Raw genomic sequence first — 24,023 nt, 5'->3', positions numbered from 1 at the left:
TTTCCTAGCTGATGACGCCACACCCAGAAAGGACGTAGTGTTTCTGCTGGACGGTTCAGATGGCACTAGAAATACGTTCCCAGCGGTGCGTGAATTTGTGCAAAGAGTAGTGGAGCAATTCAACATAGAGGCAAACAGAGACCGTGTCTCTGTGATGCAGTACAGTAGAGACGCTGAGGTCAATTTCTATCTGAATACCTACGCAACAAAAGGGGAGATCCTGAACACTGTCAGAGGTCTGAGGCATAGAGGAGGGAGACCCCTCAACACGGGGGCAGCTCTCCAGTACGTGAGGGACAGTGTCTTCACCGCCTCTGCGGGGAGTAGAAAGCAAGAGGGTGTCCCTCAGATTCTTATCCTCCTCAGTGGAGGAAGGTCAAGCGATAACATAGATACACCTGCCTCTGCCCTGAAAGAGAGCGGAATCTTGATTTTTGGCATCGGCACCAGAAATTCGAGCAGAGAGGTGCAGAGAATTGCCGCCGATCCTACCTATGCACAGTCTATCAATGAATTCTCTGACCTTCCCAGTGTCCAGCAGCAGTTTATCAGCTCCCTCAACGATGTGCTTGTACAAGTCAAGCCGATGACACCTACTTTGGCGGGTAAGACAGATTCACACACGTCCCTAGAATACAGCACACTGAGCCCTCCTTGCAAAGCGAGCCATAGGCCCTAATCGGTTTATGTTAGCAATGTGTGCTAGCAGAGGCGTGGGAAATTATCCTAACAAGCCATGGGTTTGAACTCTTTGGGGTGTTAAGCAGTGTTGAATTTTCAAGTGTTTGTTCGTTCGCTCGTTCATCAGTTTTGGGAGCAAAGTTTATGTCTTTTGATGAAAAGATCCTTTAAATTATAGATCTCATTTTGTCATGTCCTATTCACTAAGTTTAGGCAGTTTTACTCTGACCAAAATGAGATGCTATTTTATCAGACAGTAATAACATTCGACCCTTAGATTGGCTGTAAAATAGCTGAAAGGACAGGAGCGTTGTTTCCCTTTTGTAGTTGCCGACTAGAGCACGCATACGCCCACAGAAATTATCAGATACTCAGGGCTCACGTGACTTTGTGTTCCATTCCATTACCCATAGCTGAGCGAAGGATGGCTAGGAGGGATGTAGTGTTCCTGCTGGATGGTTCAGATGGCACAAGGAGCTCTTTCCCTGCAATGCGTGCCTTTGTTGAGAGGATGGTGGAGAGACTGAATGTGTCAGAGAATAGAGACCGTGTGTCTGTGATCCAGTACAGCAGAGATCCAGAGGCCCATTTCTATCTGAACACATACTCAAGAAAGGATGACGTGCTTGACACGCTCAGGGGTCTGAGGCACAAAGGAGGGAGGCCCCTCAACACAGGGGCAGCTCTGCAGTACGTGAGGGACAATGTCTTCACTGCCTCCTCTGGAAGCAGACTTGCAGAAGGTGTGCCTCAGTTACTGATTCTGCTGAGTGGTGGAAAGTCGTCTGATAATGTTGACACACCAGCCTCATCCCTGAAGGAGCTGGGAGTGCTTATCTTTGCCATAGGCTCGAGGAGCTCAGACAGCAGGGAACTCCAGAAGATCTCCCATAAGCCTAGTTATGCACTCTCAGTGGGTGACTTCGCTGACCTTTCCACTCTCCAGCAGAAGCTTTTCACCAACATTAATGTAGTACTTGTAGATGACACACCCATCACTACTACTGTAATAGGTAAGAAAAAAAAAAACATTCTTGCTGTATTGCCTTTCACTGTTTATGGTACTTTCTAAGGTAAGTATCACCACTAGTATGTAAACACCTTTGCGTGAATTATCCTTCACAATCTTCTGGTTCAACAAAATTAGCAAAAATGTCCAATCTTGTATTGATGGAGGAACCCAAAACATATCTATGTACCATAATGTCATAGAACCTGTAGTATGGGTATTATACTTTGGTCAGTACGAAGCATCATTCAACCACCTTGCAGCACGCTGACAACCACACAGCACACCTTAGTGAATGTATGATTTTTTTCAGTTGGCATCTTTGCATAGAGAGTTTCAAATTGTTCCCATATTTCTTTATTCATATGTTTTCTTCATTTAATGAGCACAGAGGTTTCATCTTTGTGTTTTTTTCCGAAACATTACTGTTTTGAAATGGATACACCTTAATTTTTATAAGCTTTTTTTAGAGAGGAATTATATTTTACATTGTATGTTAAATGAGGTATGCTAAATTATATGTATGTATGCATGTTTGCATGCTCCACCATCTCTGTGGTGCAGTCAGATTGTTCTATTATTATTTTCACGTTTTGTGAATATGTAATGTTCAATTTATTCTTCTGTTTTTCCCATTAAAATCAGAGTGACTGTTTTTATTTTAAAAATTTTAACATTTTCCTTCCAAGACTACAATCTTGTATTGTTTGCATATTTCAGCAGTGAACATTTCATTTGCAAACCATTTCACACAGTAATAAATATTCACCTTCTAAAATTCAGTTCCAATATATTAGTTTGTTGTTATTGTTGTTGTTTTTTTTCTTTCCAAGACTACAATTTTATCCTGTTTGCGTTTTTAAGCAGTGAACATTTCATTTGCAAACCATTTCACACAGTAATATTCACCTTCTAAAGTTCAGTTCTAAAATATTAGTTTGTTGCTTTTGTTGTTGTTATTGTTGTTGTCGATGTTGTTTTTGTTGTTGTTGTTATTTTTGTTTTTTATTATTGTTTTTTGAAAATACCATCTTATTATCTACACAAATTCATCTTAACAATTTTGGTTTTAAAAATTCAGTTGAAAATTACACATGGCACATCTGTCAATTCCAGGAAAAGTAACAGAACAAACTTCACTTGCTGATATGATGTCTTACAAATAGATGTTGGAATCAAGTGCAAATTAGTCATGTTCAATGATTTAGGGAAAAGGGTTGTTTATGTAATTATATTCATATCTCTGTTTTTTGTAAGGATTTTTTAATTTTACAGACTGTCCCTCATCCAATCAGCATAATTTTATATTAATTTTTTATTTTATTTTTATTTTAATTTTAGTGGAGTCAGAAGGACCCAAGAAGGACATCGTCTTTGTGATTGATGGCTCTGAAGGTGTTGGCAGAGAGTTCCCAATTATCCAGGAGTTTGTGCGCAGAGTTGTGGAGAACCTCAATGTTGGTGAGAACAAGATCCGAGTAGGCGTCGTGCAGTATGGAGATTCTCCATATGCAGACATATACCTCAACTCACATAGGACCAAAGAAGGTGTCCTAAATGGCATCAAGGAACTCCGACAACGTGGTGGGAGACAGCGCAACCTTGGTCAGGCAATTGACTTTGTTGGACGTGAAGTTCTGGCTTCTGGACGTGGTGGAAGGAAACAGGAGGGAGTTCCACAATTTGTTGTTGTGGTTTCAGGAGGAAAAGCAACAGACAATATAAGAAAATCTGCAACTGCACTGAAGCAGTCAGGAATTGTCCCCCTTAGCATAGGAACAAGAGACGTGAGCACTCAGGAATTGCAAGTGACTTCCTATGTCCCCAGATTTGCCTACACAGTTGATGACTTGCCTGGACTTTATACAATTCAGGACACGCTCATCACCACCCTGACTGAGCTATCTAGTGAGGAGTTAGCCAATTTGCGCCCTGTATACCCTACAGGTAATTGCAATCATTTCATAATTGGTTTAACTAACTTAAGACACAGAAACACTAATAATTATGTCATATGTATAATCAGTTGACATCATTTCTACAGGTCCGGATAGATTAACAGTACAGATAGTTCTAGCAGCATATGAACATGGTGTTCTGTTCCCTATGCAAATAACATAATTTATAGACATTATATTTGACATTGTTTGGTAAGTGTCACAGGTGAATCATAAAGAAGGACTCTTCTCATCAGGGCTGCTGTTGAACTCTTCTGAAGACTATCCTTTTGGCATGGTCACATGCCTCTAATATAAACAAGCAAGGATGCAAATGCATTAGTGAATACATGTAATGTGTTGTTAACCTTTGACAAAACAAAGCACATATTTATTCTCTGGAAGGCAGGCTAAATGAGTATGCACTGTTACTGCATTCCTGACATGGGTCAGACCCTCAGTCACCTCTCTGATGCCAAATACAGACATTGCCCATAACATAAACACCAGAATAGATACATTGGTTTCAAGAAAACTATGATTTCCAGTTCTTTATATAATACAAGAAGAGGGATTGTAAATCCACCCCCTTCAGTATATATAGTCGCTGAGATTCTTTACACAACAAACAGTCGTAATTTAGCAAGACATGATAATTTTATACCCATTTCTGACCATATTTATTTAAATAAAAAAGCTCAGTTTTGTTGCTGCCTTTCATTTAAGATTTCAACTACTGTTATGATTGACTAACATCTTGCATTTTGGAAAATACCATGAATATGCAAATGATCCCGTCTCCACTCACTCATACAGGCTTGCCTACAAGTCTATGTATCAGAATGGTAATGAGTTTTATGTATTGCTCTCTATAACGTCGGACACATAACGGTAATTAATATGATTAGCCTTTTGCTTGACTATGTTATCAAACAGGTAATAATGTGTTGCTAATGTTACACAAACCATGTTCCTGTTTTCCATCTCAGAGTCAGACAGCTGGCTTCTAAAGATCAGTATCCTTAGAAATGCCTTGAACAATTTAGAACGTCGGTGGAGAATATAGTTCATCATAACATAATATACATCATATACATAATTCACCTGCTATATTGCTAAATCAACTAGATTTTTCATATCAATAGAAAAATATACCAGGATAATCTGGCTTCTCTTGAGATTCCCCTGCTTTGCAGCATAGTTAACGTTATGCTAAAGCCCGCCCACACGTTGACACGATTGGTTACAAGTTAGTTTGTGACATAAGAAACACCAGCGTCTTCTTTTCACTGCAGTTTTAAGGAGAAAATACTCAGCATATTGTTGACTTATGAATTTGCGCATGATTTGACTTAAAGCGTATTTAAAACACCACATAGACATATAAACAACATTAAAAACTTGATTTTCACCACAGGGGGTCTTTAAATTTGTGCAACTCTGTGTGAAATGTGCTTTTTAGTTTTTTATCATATTTAGTCAACCTTGTCCTTTTTTTGTTTAGTCAAGTTTTAGTCGACTAAATGTCTGAGCATTTTAGTCTAGTTTTTGTCAATGAAAAAACGTAGTCATGTTTTCGTCATGCTGCATTGATAATCCCGATTATTTTGCTCAAAAATATAATCACAAGGATTGTTGTCATTTGAGAAATGTATTTATTGTTGCACTTTCAGCTATAAGCACAAATCAAGAGAATGTCTAAAACTAAATAAAACAATAGCTGATGAAATTACCACTAGGTCAGACTCTCAGTTTAATTTGTGTATTAATTAATGTATATTTATTATTGTTATGGCTATTGTTATTGTCATAATTATTTTATATATATATATATATGTTTTTTTTTCTCTTTATTTCAAAACAGATGTTACAATTTCAGTACCTCGTGGAGATAAGAGGGATGTTGTTTTCCTTATTGATGGCACAACAAAGATGCGTGCTGAGTTCCCTGCCATAAGAGACATGGTTCAGCGAGTGGTGGAGAAGTTGGATGTGGGTCTCGACAATGTGAGGGTCTCAGTTGTGCAGTACAGTGATGATACCAAAATGGAATTTCTCCTCAATGAGTACTCCACCAAGGAGGAAGTTCGTCAAGCAATACGAAGAATGAAAAGCAAAGGTGGCAATCAGCTTAACACTGGCAAAGCTCTGGAATATGTATCAAAGAACATCTATCAAAGATCTGCTGGAAGCCGTGTAGAAGAGGGTGTGCCCCAGTTTCTCATCCTGGTAACCGGGGGAAAGTCGAATGATGACGTATCTGGTCCTGCTAACCAACTGAAGTTAAGCCGTGTTGCTCCCTTAGCAGTTGGAGCTCATAATGCTGATGCAGAGGAGCTAAGATTAATTTCTTTTAGTCCAGAACTAACATACACCATTAGAGACTTCCGGGAACTTCCAAGTGTGGAACAACAACTTTTGACCAAAGTCAGTACCATGACCAGAGATGAAATTTCGACCCCCCCTGTTCCAAGAGGTATTCTGCTTTTTCTGATTTTATTAAAAAGTTATTTCCGGTTAATCAACATTATCAAAATATTTCATGTCCAATTTAGTCATGTCATGCTTATTTTTACACAAGCACATAACTTTAATAGAATATGCAGTAAATGTACTAGTTAATTTCATTTTTGTTTCTTATCAGTCACACTTAATTTTGGAAGAAAGGACATCATCTTCCTCATTGATGGCTCCGACAGTGTTGGACAAAGTGGTGTTGCTCACATTCGCGACTTTATCTTGAAAGTGGTTGATCAGCTTGATGTACGACCTGACCAAGTTCGCGTGGCTCTGGTACAGTATGGTCAAAGACCTAAAACTGAATTCTCTTTGAACTCCCACGACAACAAGCAATCTGTCATCTCTGCAATTAAAAGACTGCGTCACATGGGTGGACGTGGTGCTGACCTAGCTGAGGCAATAAACTATGTGCTTCGAAATGAGCTCCAGGCTTCTGCTGGGGTACGTCTAGCACAGGCTTCCCAGCACTTGGTTGTGCTCACTGGTGGAAGGTCAACATCTGATGTATCCATTTCTGGCTCAATTCTCAAAGGCGCTCAGGTCAATTGTATAGGAATTGGTACAGAAAATGCAGACACAAGACAGCTCGCACAAATTGCCACCACTTCTGATGACGTCCTGCAAGTGTCTACTTTCCCAAATCTTCCAAACATAGAGAGCAAGTTTATTGCCAGACTTAATGGAACGATTACAGTGGAACCTCCCACTGAGTTTGAAGAGCCAAGTAAGTGGAGCATTAATGTTATTGTTATGTTAGACATACTGTACATGATGAGTGTATTATAATTTTTTTTTATTTTGTCTGGTTTCCCCGTAGCTTCTGGACTCCCACAGGCCAAGGCTGCTGACATTGTCTTTTTGGTTGATGGCTCAATCAATCTTGGCAAGGAAAATTTCAAAGAGGTCATGGAATTCATTCTCAATTTAATTGACCTGTTCTTTACCGAGAGAGACAAACTTCAGATTGGTCTAGCACATTATGCTACTGATGTGACCGATGTATTCTTCCTCAACACCTACAAAAATAAGGATGATATTATCAATGCTATAACTCTAGTAGAGTACAAGGGAGGTCGAGAAATTAAAACAGGCAATGCCATTCGCCATGTTCAGAGAACACATTTTGTAAAAGAAAGAGGCAGTCGGAAGGATGAGGGAATTCAACAGATCCTAATGGTAGTCACTGGTGGACGGTCAAGGGATGACAGCAAAACAGCCGCATTAGGTCTCAAAGCCAGTGGTGTGCGCATCTATGCTGTTGGGGTGGGTGATATTGAGGACGAGATCAATAATTTGGGCAGTGAAGCTACTACAGTGGCCCGGGCCAGCACCTTCCAAGGGCTCTCTGAGCTGAATGAGCAGATTTTGGAAACACTTGATGATGAGGTGAAAGGAATAGGACTGTGCACTGGAGTAAAGGATGCTCCAAGAGGTTTGTTTGTTTAAGTTTAAATGTTCAGTTTAAGTGTTCTGAACAGAGTTTTACTCTTGATTGTCATCAATCCCCATCTCTTTTTACTCCCTGGCAGCATGCAAGTTGGATGTTCTTGTGGGGTTTGATGTGGCTGCTCAGAACATTTTTCTTGCTCAGAGATCACTAGAGTCAAAGGTGGCTGCTATTCTTCAACGCATTACCCAGATACAGCCCATCAGCTGTACTTCTGGCCAGGCTCCCTCAATACAAGTGGGCATGTTAGCGATGGACTCTGCCTCAGAGCCTGTTCAGCTGGACTTCACCAACAGACACACAGAGCTTCTTGAGCCCTTCAAGGCCCTCCGAAATCGTGGACCTTTTGTTCTGAATGGTGCCACAATCAAGGCATATGCTGATAGATTGAAGAATCAGCCTTCAGACAGTATCAAGGTACATCCTTTTCTTTCAAGGCAAAGCTTTAACCTCAAAATCTAACCATAATGTATGTATTATCTCTGTATATTTATAAAAAATTATCTGTGCTATAAATTAAATTAATTGTGGTTTTACATTCATAAAGGTTGTGATCCACCTAACTGATGGATTAGATGCCCAGTACAACATTCTGAAAGAGCGAGTTGAACAGATGCGTTTAGCTGGTAAGCATAATCATGATTATACATGTAAATATGAAAATGTATGATGAACTACGTAACTTCACAATCAATTATCAGTAGATTTTAATAATACAATAAGTTTCTTTATTGATTATTATTGTATCAGTTTATTTATGTCTTTATTCTCTGATACTTTTAGAATGTCACCAGATGACATCTCACAATATGTTACCACTCACATTTCAATATTGCTTTTCTTTCTTTTTTTAAGGTGTTAGTAGTTTCATTCTTGTTGCACTGGAGAAAGTACCACGATTTGAAGAAGCTGTTCTCCTGGAATTTGGGCGTGGCTTCAGGTACACACGACCTCTGCGTGTCAACCTCATGGACTTGGATTATGAGCTTCTAGAAGAACTGGTAAGAACTATCCTCATTGCTCAGTTAAATAGGCAAACTAAGGGATGACCTACCTCAATGGCAAAAATAGATAAATATGTTTATCTAATATGATTATAATTGTAAAAAAAATAATTATAATAATCTCTTTTTAAGGATAACATTGCTGAGCGGGAATGCTGTTCTGTTCCATGCAAGTGTAATGGCCAGAGAGGGGACAGAGGAGCTGCTGGTGTTCCTGGACCAAAGGTCAAATTCATTCTTCTTTTAAGAAACAACATATTTTAGGCTAGAACAAAGGTGAAAATTCTGATATTTTCTCAGTGTTGACTCATGTCCATGTGTCCATGTGTTATTGTCTATAGGGTCAATCTGGTGGTCAGGGCTTCAGTGGACATCCAGGTGATGAAGGTGGTCCGGTGAGCATATATTAGTTATCTACCAGGCATCTTTTTTCACTCTCTTTTGTCGTGTGATTCCACATGTAGCTTCTCATTTGATTCTAATTTTCCAGTTTCTTACTACACTTAAACCTATTTTCCAGAATACACTAATAAAAAGAATAAATAGACAGATCCTATACATACAGTATCTTTGTACAGTGTTGGGGTAGCATGTTACAAGTAATGCATGTTATGTAATCAGATTACAAATAATGTGATGATTTATGAATCTATCAGCAACCTTAAAGTTGGCCATTGTCATTAACTCAATGTGCATTGTTTAATTAGAAGGTAACATGTTGTCAAATGTTTGTGCATGTGGTCTGTTCTCATGATTGTGATCATCTATATTTTTACAGGGAGAGAGAGGTCCACCTGGTGTAAATGGAACTCAAGGATTCCAAGGATGTCCAGGTCAAAGAGGTGTTAAAGTGAGTACACTTCAAGTAAATCTCACTTAAGAAGGCATATTATGGCTAAAACATATTGATTGACTTATCCAATTTTTTTCTAGGGATCTCGAGGATACAATGGTGAAAAAGTAAGAACTCCTTTTATATATATATATATATTACTTGTGTTGAATATTGAATATATATTACTGTAATTAGCATTAACATTTACATTTCATCACATTAAAAGAATATGTTTAATTAATAAAACATTTTTCTTTTAGGGTGAAATTGGAGAGATTGGTTTAGATGGAATCAATGGAGAAGAGGTTAGCTGCTGTCTCGTAAACATGTTTAATGCTTTTTTTTCCCCAGAAAACCTTTTTCAGTGATACATTGTACAATGGTTTGCAGTCAGTGTTCTCGGTGAATGCCAGTTAAAATCTGTTGTTGTCTTTCAGGGAAAAAGTGGTGTTGTTGGCCCTCCAGGAGATAGAGGAAACCCTGGCCAAAGGGTAAGTCATATAGAATATAGTCGTGGATAGAGTCATGTGGAGAACAAATGTAAAATAAAAAAAATAAGAGTTTATCTGATATTTTTTGTGTGTGTTTCTAGGGGCCTAAAGGGACCAAAGGCCAGGCAGGAGATGTTGGTCAGACTGGAATACGTGGTGATCCAGTATGTTATATATAGTCAGAAATGTCCTCTGTCTTAATTACTCAAGAATTTGTCGTAATTCAGAATGAGTTCATTCAATAAGAAAAAATGTTATGTTGTTGTTCTTTTTGTTATAGGGCACCCCAGGAATAGACAACAACCAGAGGGGACCAAAAGGTGACCCAGGCGATGCTGGCCCAGCGGTATGGTCAATTATTTTTTTAACTTAGTTTATCAGTCATTCTGGTGGATTCTTCTATTTATTTGATTGTGCCTGGTCAGGACCATAGAAAATGTTCATGCATCAATATAGTAAAGTAAAAAGCTTCAGCTTAGTTTCATTTATAGTTCTGCCCTATAGTCAAATAAGCTGTTATATTAATTACTACTCATTCAATTAGACTATTATTTCTCATTATATGTAATTTTAATTTCTGGCCATGGTCATAGCTGTAAGACTTACTAGTTTCTGCACGTTGTGACAGTGTGTTCTATAAAATGTGTGTTTGTATCTTTGTGAATAAAATGCACAACTGTAATGCAATTTTTGGAGTTCATTGAAGTGTTTTCTTTAGGGAGAGCCAGGGGTGGACGGAAATAAGGGAGGTCCTGGTGAACCAGGCAGACTGGTAAGCTTCCTTGACCAAAGGGATCATCTTTTCTAACTTAACCAGTTCATAAATATTCTCTTAAAACCCCTCAGCTCAATCAAATGTTTAGAACCTAAAGAGTCCAAAGAAATGTGTACACTATTATGAGATAAACTAATTTAAATATATCATTTGGCTTTAATAACCATTCAGATTAGTACTTGTTACCTCAAGTTTAAGCCCTATTATCTATCGCAATACATGATTTGAAATGTTTTGTATCAGACCATGAAATGGTGATTGACAGATGTTCTGTTCATAATATTATTCACCTTCTCTTTTGAAAAAGGGCTCTAATGGTAGAAGGGGACCTCCTGGTCAAGCTGTAAGTAGACATAAGCTATTCCATGTCATTGATGGAAATAAACTTTATTTTAACACTCCCATAGAAATCCAATAAGAACTTCTTCAACTGTTGTTGTTTTTTTATTGATGGCACTGTTGCATCTTTAGGGTGCGGCTGGAAGGCCCGGAAGTGATGGCTTAGCAGGAGAGACGGGAATTGGAGGACCTCGGGTAAATTTTTCAAAGTTGTAAAAAGCAGTTGTGCAAAACAAATGACCCCATGACATGTTAGATATGCAAACATAATGGTTCCAATCTGGTTACTTTTTTCATGCATATTTGCACACTTGTCCTGCAGTTTTATTATCAAATAGAAAATATATAATACATAATAGAAATATTACGTATCTGTACTTATTTTAGGGTCCCGCTGGACCAATTGGAGCACCTGGTGTTAGAGGAGAGGATGGAAACCCTGGTCCAAGGGTAAGAGAAGAAGTTTAAGCATGTTCTTTTCCTTGTTTTCTCTGCTACTAAAAAAGTGATTGTAACAAGGATTATGAATTTGGCTGCAGACAACATTTTTAATAACTTTAACATTTTTAGACTTTCACTAAACATGTTTTGAGTTTATTACTTAACAAATGAAAAGAAAAATATTGTGCTTTATATGAGGAAAGCATTCATCTTATTTTCTATTTATTTTTAGGGACCAGGAGGACTGCCAGGACCTGCTGGAGAAAAGGGTAGAAGAGGTGCTCTTGGCCGTAAGGTACTGGTCATCTTTAGCATCAGCAATTCCTTTGCCAAAACAGTTACACTCTCATACTCCAGTTACCATTGGCAAGCTTAAGCAATTTTTTAAAGAAAACATCTCACTGTCGACCTAAAGCAAAGTTTATGGAGAGTTTGTATTTGTACAATTTGGGCAGAGGAAATTAACTCACTTTTTTTCAGTGCATAGTGTGAGAAGTAGGGTGCTCTTTCAGCTGTTACACTAGGGTTATCTTAGCTATCTTAACTTCTCTGTGTATCACCATTGCACCTTTTATACCTTATTATTTATAAAAATATATTAAATAAAAAAATTTCTTCACTTTAAAGGGTGAACCAGGGGAGTCAGGACCTAAAGGTGTTGTTGGACCCCAGGGACCCCGTGGGGAGCCTGTAAGTATGGAGTCACAGTCTGCACCAGTCATACCAAATACATTATAGCAAAAATAATAACATTAGCATAGTAGTGAGACATTGATGAATAGATAGAATAATTATAAACATTAGCATTTCAATTTCAAAACATATAACACATTTATCAGACCAATCTACTGTATATTAGCAGATTGGTCTAGGTCGGTAGTTAAATTCAGAATACAAATTAGATTTCCTGTGTATACAGGGTGAGGATGGACGAGATGGGTTTGGCGTACCTGGTCCTAAAGGAAGAAAGGTGAGTGTGTGTTTGTGTATAACAATTTGTTAGTATAGTGCTTAAGTACTATTTACTCAAAATGTATTTTACTCTAAACATAATGTAATGTTGTTTTAGGGTGATGAAGGTTTCCCTGGTTTTCTTGGTCTAAAGGTGAGATTACTGAAGTTGTCTGCACTGCAGCCTTGAATGTTTTACAGGATATTCAATAGTTTTCATACTAATGTACTCCCTTAAAGTTCTGCTGTGCAAAACAATAGAAGTAACTAAATGTTAAATCTTAATCGATTGAAAGGGTGAGGCAGGTGACCCTGGTTCAAAAGGAGGACCTGGACCTAGAGGAAACAATGGCCAGAGGGTGAGTAATCTTGATTGAACTGTTTTTTATGAGGTCATTATGTCCATATTGCCAGTAATGACAGATAATATGTTTGTGTAGGGTACCTCAGGAGGACGTGGTGGGCCTGGTCAAAAGGGAGATATTGGATACCCTGGGCCCTATGTAAGCGCCACGCTTTGATACAATACTGTTTTTTGACGTTTTCAGATAAATTCTGTTAAAAAATCTTTCAATACAGGAATGAGTACTTTAAATTAACAATGTAGCTCAGTTGAGCCATGAAACTTGGGATGTACTTTCTTACAAAGTGTGCAATTTGCTCAAGCTGTTGATTTTGAAAAAACTAGTGACAGACATTAGTTTGGCGCCAAAAATGCTCTTTGGAATAAATCCAGATTACTCTACCCAGCTGCGTTCAGCTGTTGAGAAAGTGTTTCTTTTTTTTCACCCCTGATTTTTTTCTTTTGTTAAAAACAGGGTCTTAAAGGACCCAGAGGAGTTGGTGCAGTGGTATGTACTTTTCCTTTCTTTCACTTTATATAATTGTCTTTATTGTTTATTCCTACTTAAACTTTTGGAAAATTAATGCTAAAACATTTTTTTTTTTTTTGTCCTTACAGCAATGTGATCTGGTCAAGAAAATTAGGGATAACTGTCGTAAGTATATTGACTCTCCAGTATTGCCATTCTTATAGTTTGAGTTATAGTTTTAATTGACTAGTTGTTGACTTTCTTATAGTTATCCTTTAAGGTTTTGAAATCTTTCTTATTCTTATTTATTTTTTTATTTTTTTTAGCTTGCTGTTATGGTAAGTGAATATTGAACAATTTATTCTGCATTTGCACTGTGCTGATAGAGTTTAAAACCCTCATTACATAATAACTTCCAGTTCAGCTTTTGAATATTTAATTCCTTAGGTGCTCAGGAATGTCCCCTATACCCCACTGAGTTGGCCTTTGCCCTGGATGCATCAGATGGTGTATCACGCCCTGCTTTCAACAACATGCGGGACACTGTTCTTCGCTTGGTCAGTGACATCACTATTGCTGAGAGCAATTGTCCCCGAGGTGCCCGTGTTGCTCTAGCACTCTACAACAATGAGGTGACTACCGAGATACGCTTTGCAGATACCCAGAAGAAGCGCGCACTTGTTGAGCGAGTTCAAGGGCTCCAGGCTCTGCTGACCCGTAAGAAGCGCAGCTTGGATGCAGCCATGAACTTTGTTGCACAGAACACCTTCAAGAGAGTTCGCAGTGGCTTCCTTGTGCGCAAGGTTGCTGTTTTCTTTGTCAACGGCCCTGTTACTGTCACACAAGAATTCAGTGACGCTGCTCTGCGCCTCTACGATGCAGGAATTTCCTCTGTATTCCTTCTTAACCGCGAAGATCGTCAACTCACAAGAGCCTTGAAGGTAGGAGCAGCAGAAGGGCAAATATTGTAATTGGTGTCTTTAAGAATAAGAACTAGTTTCATTCCTTTTCCATTTAGTCACTCATCTATGTGGCTTCATCAGCTGTCCTTGTATGAATGCCCTCTGTCTTTACACTTTAGAATTCTGTTCCCATGATGGGCCATCGTGAGAGTAGTTGTTTTATTGCCTCAGTATACAGTATAAGCTTGACCTCTATGTACTGAAATATATATATTGTGTAACTTTACTTTGGTGTTGGCCTCTGCCTTAAAGGATTAGTTCACTTTAAAATGACAATTACTCCCTGATTTACTCACTCTCAAGCCATCCTAAGTGTATATGACTTTCTTCTTTCTGATGAACACAATCAGAGTTATATTAATAAATATCCTGATTCCTAGCTTTATAATGACAGTGAATGGCTCTGAATGGGGTGTGACGCCTCTCGAAGTTCAAAACACTTACGCTACGTCCTACATCATATGTCACGTCAGTTACGCTTTTTCCGTAAGTTGATACCGGAAAGCGGTCTGGCGGGAGCTAGATATTTTACTTTAATACGTTTTAAATATGGATATTTTTCTTTAAAAATGTTTTCACGTCAGAAGGATTTATTAACCCCCCGGAGCCGTGCGGAGTACATTTATGATGGATGGATGCACTTTTTTGAGCTTCAAAATTGTGAGCCCCGTTCACTGCCATTATAAAGCTTGGAAACATCAGGATATTTATTAATATATCTCCGATTGTGTTCATCAGAAAGAAGAAAGTCATATACACCCAGGATGTCTTGAGGGTGAGTATATCATGGGGTAATTTTCATTTTAAAGTGAACTAATCTTTTAATACTTAGCTTAAAAATTTCAGATCATATGCTCAACAACTGTGATTTAAAAAATATATCAAGTAACTTCACACCTTCGGTGAAGTGTTTTAGTCCTTCACACCTTCACCTTCAAGTGTTTTAGTGCTACAGTAGGAAAGTGAAAACTTGACATAACCGATGTTCTGATTAGATATTTGGTGTAAATTAAAGCATATCATTGTCACATTTACTCTGTTTCAGCTTAACAACACTGCATTAGCCCAAATTATTGTCCTACCTTCACCTGGAAGTGCTGAATACAACAATGTAATCAAGAAGATCATGACCTGCCATATCTGCCTGGGTAAAACTGTTATCATGTTTACGGCCGTTGAACATAAAAAGAAAATCCACCAAACTAATTTAAATCATATGAATATAAACTTTGGCAAAACAGTAGCAAAAGAGAATTTTTGAATGTAATATTTCATCTGTCACAATTCTTTTAGACTTCTGTGCCCCAGATCAGATCTGTGATTATATTCCTCCAAGTGGAATCCGAGACCGGAGGAATCCCGCCACTGACTTGGACATCGACATGGCCTTCATTCTCGATAGCTCAGAGAGCACCTGGCCCTCCGTCTTCTTAGAGATAAAGCAATATGTGGCTCTAATGATAGAACAGCTAGAGATGTCCCCTGAGCCAACCAGCACTACCCACCATGCTCGAGTGGCACTTGTCCAGCATGCACCTTATGAATACTTGCACAATGGTAGTGGCATTCCCATCAGCGTGGCCTTTGGTTTGACAGATCACAAGTCACCAGACAGTGTCCGAAGCTTCTTACAGGATAAGATGCACCAGCTGGAGGGAGGGCGTGCCCTTGCAGCTGCTCTTGAAGGCACCGTTGAACATGTGTTTGAGAAGGCGCCACATCCCCGCCACTTGAAGGTATTAGTTCTGTTGGTGACTGGACCAGTTGAACTGCATGAGGAGAGGATAATAAGGGCTGCCACTGAAGTTAAATGCAAAGGGTACTTCATAGTGGTGATGGCAGTTGGAAAGCTGTTCAGTGCAGGTGATATCCGTGTCCTGGCCCAAATGGCAAGCGAGCCTTCAGATGTGTTTTTTAAGAGGGTGGATAGACCTACAGGCTTCTATGATGACCATATTCAGACATTTGCCAGACTGTTGCCCAAGTACCTCGGCCGTAAGTTAGAGAAATCATTTAACGTTCTCAAAATGTTTAGGAAAGTTGCATGTTATGTCCAATGATGTATTAGCCTGTTACTGACAGTTACTTTATTCTTTCTCTATAGTTGAAAATGCTTTCTACTTGTCGCCTGAAGTCTCTAAGAAGTGCCAGTGGTCACATAGTGATCCTCAGAGTGACCAGCCACACAAAGTGCCGTTCACTTTACCACAAACAGAGGAGTGAGTATACATATGAGAAGTGTTCCCTGTAAACCTGTTGCTCCTGCATAGACAGGCAGTACTGTATGAGTTGCTAATTAATTGCATTCATGTTAATACTAAGTTTGTTAATATACTGTGTGAATATCTCTATTACGTCTTTTTCCAGGAAACCCCAGAAGCATTATGGACAGCAGGAGGTTCATGAGAGAAAACATAAAGGTACTGACAGTATGCACTGTACGTTGCGTGTATTTGTTTATAAAACAATGTTTAGGGTTTAAGTCATGTCACATTGTGTGAATGTGTTTTTGTCCAGAAACAGGTATGGAGGAACTGCATCTGGTTAACGTCACCTCCAGTGGATTCTCCCTACAGTGGTTGAGTGGCGATTCTAAGGCAACCCATGAGGTTACTGTGACTCGTCTGAAGGATCATAGCCTGGTACTGAGAAAAAATGTGACCGGCAGCCATCTCTCCATTACTGAGCTGGAGGCAGCCCAAACCTATCACGTAGTGGTCAACACTCACAATGTGAATGGTCATGTTGCCAGCACATACAAAGGCATTGTTCCCACAAGTAAGCCCATGATGTTTTTTCACATAAATTACTGTTTATGTGGTCATGAATTAAAGCAACGTACTGTCATGTAGTTAAGATTATGATAAGTATGAAAAGATATGAAATGACATGAAAAGATATGCCTTAAAGGACCAGTTGGTTAAAACATTTAATTGTAATCTACTCCCCTAAAAAGCAGTATGATTTCTTTACTATTTCAGTGGAACACAAATTAAGTTATTTAACAGATTTTCTAGATTCATTTGAGTTGTTATACAGAAATGATGCTGCAGATTATTTGTGGTATATTTTTATGACAGATGAAACAAGAGTTTCCTCATCTGCATACAGCTATAAACACAGTATGCTAAACTCCACAAAAGGAGAAGAAACGGCACTAAAACTTTATTTGGTTAGTGAAGTTGATTTGCAATCTGTGAAGACAACATTTTCCATGAACAGCAACTTATGGTCTGTTTCTCACAAACTTATTGGGTGGCTTTGACTTATATAGTGCAAGACATATGGACTACGTTTTAGAGCTTTTTGGGGGATTGGTCAGCCCTAGTTCTAATTTATTTTAATTCATTAAAAAAAATAGACTGGATGTCCTGCTAATTAGCATCTTTCATGTTCCCTGATCATGAAAAATCATACAGGTTTCCAACGTCAGTAGAGTGAATTGTTGAATTAATTTACTTTTTTTTGTGACCTGTTCTTTTAATGTTGAGCTCTGCAGGATGATATTAACCTCATATTCATCCTTTTGAACAGAATCAGCACAGCCGAAGGTCCTTACTGTAAGTGACGTCATGGGGATTGTGCCCACTGCACCCTTGAGTAAACCAGAAACAAGTAAGTGACAGTGACTTTGCTCCACAGATTGCATGTTTGTTTTTTTTTGCACATTTGATTAGTATCATGTGAAGAGCAAATAGAGAAAGATATATTTTTTAAATCACCCTTTGAATGCTTAAAATCTTGCCAGAAAACTGAGCACTGTTAAAAGTAAACCTCAAATTTGTCATTTTTAACAGAATCAGCAGAACAGAAAAATCTTAATGCCAGTGAAATGATTGAGTTGATGTCCACTGCACCCTTGAGTAAACCAGAAATTAGTAAGTGACAGAATAGAAGATTACAGTTTTTCCTGAATATGATGTAACATAGAACGCGGTGTGAATACTGTATTTTGATAGACTGTGCCCTACATAATTCAGAGTTTGATAAGTATGAATGCATTTATGATTACTGTAAACTGTGATCCCTGCAGGATTTAGCTAACCTCCAATTTCTTTTGAACAGATTCAGCAGAACAGAAGGTTATTGCTCCAAGTGAAGCAATGGAGATTGGGCCCTCTGCACCCTTAAGTAAATCCGAAATGAGTAAGAAACGCCAAGTATTTTCTCTATAACATATAAACAAGAGGCTTTTTAAGGGTTGGATAAGCTAGGCTGCATGGATCTTGCCCAGAACAGAACCATACCACCAATCCAAACTATATGCAAATTGTCAATCATCTTTGATGATAGTGGTCCTGACAGAATTGTAATTGGAATCAACCGATGTAATTCATTCTTAGTGTATTCCCCTTTGTTTATTTTGATGGCCCTTGCTTTAGTACTGTTATATAGTTTGCTGTTTAAATATGAATACATTATGGTTGGCTGAAAACAATGCTCTCCGTGAGATCTAATTATTTTCATATTGGACATTTTGAACAGAAACAGCAGAACAAAAGGTTCTTGTTCCGAGTGAAGCAATGGGGATAGTGTCCACTGCACCTTTAAGTAAACCAGAAATGGGTAAGTGATGCAGACGATTAACCCTATGGTCTACTGTATACCAGAAAAAAAAAATGTACATGTCCAATTTAGCCTAATATGTAAAACGTGATATTTTCTGTGATTCCGCTCCACAAACAAACAGCACATGCGTCAGCATAAATGAATGAATGTTTTTCATTTACTTGTTTGTGAGATTCTCAGACAAGTTTTATATTTGGATTTTTGTGAACATCTTGTTTAAATCATACATCAAAGCAACATTGTGGGTGTTTTGGGATAATAAAAAAACCCCATGGCATTAGAGGTTTCTTGTGTATCAGCTTAGTGCAAGATCAACAATGACATGTCTGCATATACAATATTCTTTGTACTGGTTGTTTAAAGGATGAAATAACAGTTAAACTTGTAAATATACATGTCAGAACAGCTTAGAAAACTGCACGTTAAAGGGTGTTTTGTAGTGTTGAAGTATTGGAGAATCTGTGCTGTGAATTATTTCTTCATTCTGTTCTGATGGAGGCATTTGGCATAGCAAAGCAATGAGATAATTGTCTCATAAATTGGTAATAGGGAACCCCCTGCTCATTCAGGGCAGTTTGACTTTTAACATGAATGCATCTAAAAAATAAATAAATAAACTAACCTAGAGTATATTGAACTACACGTCATTTGACTTGATAACCCACTAACAAAGTGCAATACTTACTTTGAAGGAAAACAATGGTTGTTTCACATAAAAGGCATGTTTACTCAATAGGGGTTATGAAGCTAACATTTGTGAAATGGCCCTAGCACAGACACAGTTAATGAGACTGACATCACACTAATTACCTGCAGATGGCGGGTGTACAGCATATAAATCAAATGAACTGGAAACAACAGTATATGTGTTTCAAAGTGCTTTTTCAAAAAGGGTCTCTGTTTTTTTATCATGGTACTTGGACCAACAGTGCTGATAATACTAAAGTGAAAGGCTTAACATTACCGTTTGAAATCAAGCTTTGATTTGAAATTGACACATGGTTTGCATAGTCGTGATTTTGCTAACCCGTTCAAATAATTAGCTAATCCCTTTAAATGAGCTATAACAATCACCTAATATTTACAGACTATATGTTCATTTTACTGACAACACTAACTGTCTTTGTCTTTCCCCTTTCATGATAAACCCTCTTTGTTTGTTTCTGTGTTTGCATGTTTCAGTTAACAATTTAATGGACCCTTGCTCACTTGACTTTGACACTGGACTGCCATGCAAAGATTACCAAGCTAAGTGGTACTTTGACAGAAAGAATGGAATCTGTACACAGTTCTGGTATGGAGGTTGTGGAGGAAATGACAATAGATTTGAGACTGAGGCAGATTGCCTCAAACGCTGCATGAAGACAGGTATGTGCGCCCTTTAACCCCTTGACCCGAACACTGCAGCAATCGATTTTCCCTGTTCTCTCAATTTAGGAGACTTCATGATTGAGCAAAGAAATGATGAATTAATAAAATCAGACTGTAAAAGCAGTTTAAAGGTTGCAGTACTCATGTCAAGGTCTAAAACTCTGAAATCCCAAAATAGGATTAAATTAGAACAAACTCTTTCTACAAAATTAGACTACTTGTCAATAGGATGATTTATTTAATCTAAATAATTTACAGCACACTAAAAGCAGTGCCTTACTCAGATATAATTGTATGATTCACCCAGTAACTCCCCAGCTATAACTGTTGTATGTATTACTATAGAGACTTTCCCTCGTGGCTACTACCAAGTACTCTTAAAAGGGAGTACAATAAAATGAAAGATTTTTAGGAAAGGAAAGAAGGAAATTATTGAAAACTCAATTCTTTTTTTCTTACTACCACAGTGGCTGAGCATAAAGCAAGTGAAGAGCAGGTCAAAGCTGTTCTCCCCCCAGCACCAGCTCCAGGTCAGTTCACCGGTTCACCTAGAAACCTCTTGAAAATGTTTCAAGAGGGATGAAATGTTCAAGTTCTAGGCCACTTATTTAAAAATATGCTGTACTGGGAGTAATACATTTGCAGTTCAGAAGAGATCAGATTATTTGTAGTGATCTCTGATGGATGTATATTGTTTTACACAAGATACAGAATTCATGGATAATAATATATATGCAGAATATGGCCCCATGTGAAGGTTAAGAACGGCCTTTTTGCCAAAGACCTTTGAAAATGTTGAGACACTTGTTATGCAACTCACTTTCCTTAGTGAACAATACTTTACCACAAAACACTTTTTGATGACCTCTCGAAAGAAGCATAGTGTAAATGTTGTATCAAGTGAACAATGTTGCAGATGACATAACTTATAAAATGCCAGCGTCCACAGAGGACAAACCTTGAAGCCATCTAGTTAACAAAACAAACGTGCAAATTTTCCAAAATCTCACTGAAGTCCAGAATATCTGAAAGGATTTTGCTAATAATTAGATATTGAATTAAATTCTGCCATTTTCGCCTCCTCCCTATGCTCTCTAACAGCTGCCCTGCACTCCAGCGTGGATATCTGCAAGCTACCAAAAGAAGAAGGCTCCTGTGCTAAATTTATGCTTAAATGGCATTATGACCCACTTAGTGGAAACTGTACTCGCTTCTGGTACGGAGGTTGTGGAGGGAACCAGAATCGCTTTGATACACAAGATGAGTGTGAGAAGGCCTGTGGGAAAGCGGGTGAGATTACTTCAAAAAAATTCCATGTCAAAGTGATAGTGTAAAGATTGATTTAAGGCAGGACTTTAACATCATTTGTTTTTAACAGCACCTGTTAAACAAGGGATCATCGCTGCAGTTAAAACATAGGAACTAATGGAGACTGTAAGCTAACCGCTGACAACACTCAGAGGAAATAGCACCTAAAACTAGAAGCTTCACCACAGCCAAGATGCCTGCACTGGACCCTGCCAAAGGATTTGATCCAAAGAAAACCTTGAAGTAGTATTTTCCACATAAGAAAAAAAGCAGAACAAGTTTCTTTGTTTCGTACTGGTGCTACAGTTTCTTTAATATTGTTTTAATTGTTTTATTTGTGTGTATGGGTTTGAATGAAACCCAGTGTAAATGTCCAGGGCAAAATAGCTTTTTTATGTTTTATTTTTTAAAGAATGTTTTTCTGTTTTAATCACATGGTTTGTTTGAGGAGATATCTTGATCAAAACAAATCAATAAATCTGTGTAGTTATGAGACAGGTTCACATGTTTAGTTCCATTTAGTAAAGTCTGCTCCTACTGCAGTCCCCTTTTTACGTTTTTACGGCTTGGAAGGAAGAATCTTAATTGCTCTTTCTGGTCAAACCGCTGGAGATCTCCACTGACTCCACTGAATCTCCAAGCAAATGCTATGTTGATGTTTGCAAATTAGGCAATTATAAAATGACCATCATCTGAATCCAAATGTCATTTTTTAAAATAACTGCATTTTTGGAATCATTGCACAAGTTCTGAACACACAAGTTTTGATTTCAAAAAGCAACCAGAATGTACTTTTCAAACTGTATTTTTTGGGTCGGTGTTTTTTTTTGTTTTGTTTTTTTTGTTAACTTTGTTTCACTTGGAAAGGGAAGATATAAATAAATGAGTCTTTATATAAAACTTTGTCCTTTCTTTCTTTACTATTTGTAATGCATTAGAAGCTTAAAAGTGATTTTAATGCTGTGAGTAATTCTGAGAAAAATGTCCTTTTTATGATAAGAGAACAAGAAATGAAATGGACAGATGTGACCTTTGCATGCACAAGGGAGAGCATTGTGTTTAATGCAGTAAGCATTAGCAGCTTATATTTCATAGTTCCATGAACAAGATTGTCTCCTTCCTTTAACCTGCATGCATGTTTCCACAACTTGATACATGGTTCAGACTTTGAAAAATCAAATCAAATGAATCAACGCATTCAAAGTTCAGGAACCTGAGTGTATGTCAAAAAGAGGCAAGCTTCTGATTTCATCTGTTGCACCAAGGCTGCAATTTCCTCTCTCTCCTTTGAACAGTTGTATTTTTATTTTATCACGATGGAAATTATCCCAAATCAAGACAGTTTGGGGAGGAAAGGCAGCTTCATCAACAGACGTTTTATAAATCAAAGTTTGTTATCTCCAGTTGCCATAGAACTTTAGGAACATTTCACTCTGAACTCTATGTGACCCACTTTTAGAAGTTCTGAATTTAAAAATGCAGCTTGTTTTCATAGGAGCACTTCCTTATTAAACATCTGAAACCGGTTCCAGTTATTTATATTCACAAAATAAGGTTATTAGTAAATTGCTTAAAATGGGAAAGTGTATAATCTCCATCAACAGCTGAGGCGATAATGCATGAATTATTATCTGTTTTTCCATTCTTAAGCTGTGCGTCAGTCGGCACGTCTTATATCACCATGTAAACACTTTACATAGCACCTCAGCCTGATTTGTTATGCACATGTGTTGCATTTTTCTCTGCCAGTCTGTTTGTAAATCCATCACAACAGCATATATGCATTATGTTCAGTCCTGAACAATCTGCACGTGGCCTTGTGGGCTTTGCAGCAGTCCCTCTGGCCCCCTTCCCATGCTGAGGTTTACTGGATAAGAATTGCATCAGTGCTTTCCAGTAGGTTCCTGCAGAGCTGAATGCCAGTTTTTCATTTTCATCGCTGTTGTATTTTACCATTTTTATATTGTGAATTTTTTTTATCCTGATTTTATGCAATGATTTAATGTGTTTGTCATTCTGCACTTCATCAATGTCTCATGTTTCAGTTGCTCTATGTTTTATAAAGTACTATGGTCCTATTTAGTTATTTTTTTTCTTATAACAGAAGTTATTATTTCTTATGTACTACACAAAATGAATGCACAATGCACTGTTGAATACAATGTGTGCCTTCAGTGCAATGTTGCTTTGGATAAAAGTGTCAACTAAATGCAAAAAAACATCTTACATTTTAAAGAAAAGCAAGAGGAATTTACTATTAATAGGGCTGAAATGAATTGTCAAAACAGAATTATATTCATACAGTGCCTCTGAATCTGTAACCATTTAAAGAAAAATTGCTTTTAAAGTCCCCCTGTAGTCAATAATTGTATCCCTTAAAACTAATCTTTGATCACCAAAATGACATTTTTTTCCTGTGGGCAAAAATGATTCATGCCTTAAAATAGCTTGAATCTAACCACACCCTTGCTTCATATAAGCGGAATATGCAAATTAGCCCTGCCTCCACTCACACCAGCACACTCCACTTGGCCAACTTTACTATAGCGAACGCTGCAAAATGGTATCGCT

General features: G+C 37.9%; 1 protein-coding gene across 3 annotated transcripts in view; it reads left to right on the top strand.

Annotated features, from left to right (window-relative positions):
- LOC307129486 (collagen alpha-3(VI) chain-like) overlaps positions 1-22,349 on the top strand; it is a 113,111-nt gene extending 90,762 nt beyond the window's left edge. For 2 of the 3 annotated variants that reach the window (XM_079821939.1, XM_079821938.1), the window contains 42 exons: positions 3,032-3,637; positions 5,492-6,103; positions 6,272-6,871; positions 6,965-7,579; positions 7,677-8,011; positions 8,142-8,220; positions 8,450-8,595; positions 8,731-8,823; positions 8,940-8,993; positions 9,377-9,448; positions 9,532-9,558; positions 9,694-9,738; positions 9,871-9,924; positions 10,026-10,088; positions 10,205-10,270; positions 10,643-10,696; positions 11,007-11,042; positions 11,171-11,233; positions 11,426-11,488; positions 11,712-11,774; positions 12,107-12,169; positions 12,399-12,449; positions 12,549-12,584; positions 12,727-12,789; positions 12,871-12,933; positions 13,249-13,281; positions 13,392-13,428; positions 13,569-13,580; positions 13,690-14,183; positions 15,250-15,352; positions 15,498-16,199; positions 16,309-16,423; positions 16,572-16,624; positions 16,722-16,982; positions 17,739-17,819; positions 18,002-18,082; positions 18,270-18,350; positions 18,690-18,770; positions 19,956-20,141; positions 20,612-20,674; positions 21,246-21,434; positions 21,523-22,349. In XM_079821939.1, coding sequence (XP_079678065.1) covers positions 3,032-3,637; positions 5,492-6,103; positions 6,272-6,871; positions 6,965-7,579; positions 7,677-8,011; positions 8,142-8,220; positions 8,450-8,595; positions 8,731-8,823; positions 8,940-8,993; positions 9,377-9,448; positions 9,532-9,558; positions 9,694-9,738; positions 9,871-9,924; positions 10,026-10,088; positions 10,205-10,270; positions 10,643-10,696; positions 11,007-11,042; positions 11,171-11,233; positions 11,426-11,488; positions 11,712-11,774; positions 12,107-12,169; positions 12,399-12,449; positions 12,549-12,584; positions 12,727-12,789; positions 12,871-12,933; positions 13,249-13,281; positions 13,392-13,428; positions 13,569-13,580; positions 13,690-14,183; positions 15,250-15,352; positions 15,498-16,199; positions 16,309-16,423; positions 16,572-16,624; positions 16,722-16,982; positions 17,739-17,819; positions 18,002-18,082; positions 18,270-18,350; positions 18,690-18,770; positions 19,956-20,141; positions 20,612-20,674; positions 21,246-21,434; positions 21,523-21,563 — 6,635 coding nt within the window. In that variant the 3' untranslated portion in view covers positions 21,564-22,349. The remainder of the gene's footprint in view (positions 1-3,031; positions 3,638-5,491; positions 6,104-6,271; positions 6,872-6,964; positions 7,580-7,676; positions 8,012-8,141; positions 8,221-8,449; positions 8,596-8,730; positions 8,824-8,939; positions 8,994-9,376; positions 9,449-9,531; positions 9,559-9,693; positions 9,739-9,870; positions 9,925-10,025; positions 10,089-10,204; positions 10,271-10,642; positions 10,697-11,006; positions 11,043-11,170; positions 11,234-11,425; positions 11,489-11,711; positions 11,775-12,106; positions 12,170-12,398; positions 12,450-12,548; positions 12,585-12,726; positions 12,790-12,870; positions 12,934-13,248; positions 13,282-13,391; positions 13,429-13,568; positions 13,581-13,689; positions 14,184-15,249; positions 15,353-15,497; positions 16,200-16,308; positions 16,424-16,571; positions 16,625-16,721; positions 16,983-17,738; positions 17,820-18,001; positions 18,083-18,269; positions 18,351-18,689; positions 18,771-19,955; positions 20,142-20,611; positions 20,675-21,245; positions 21,435-21,522) is intronic. The other variant, XM_079821940.1, reaches the window with a different exon arrangement.
- The last annotated feature ends 1,674 nt before the right edge of the window (positions 22,350-24,023 follow it).

Source organism: Gobio gobio, assembly GCF_949357685.1.
Source record: "Gobio gobio genome assembly, chromosome: 7".
NCBI classification, from domain to species: domain Eukaryota; kingdom Metazoa; phylum Chordata; class Actinopteri; order Cypriniformes; family Gobionidae; genus Gobio; species Gobio gobio.
Note: the sequence above shows the minus strand (reverse complement) of the source record. Positions and strands in the feature narration are given on the sequence as shown.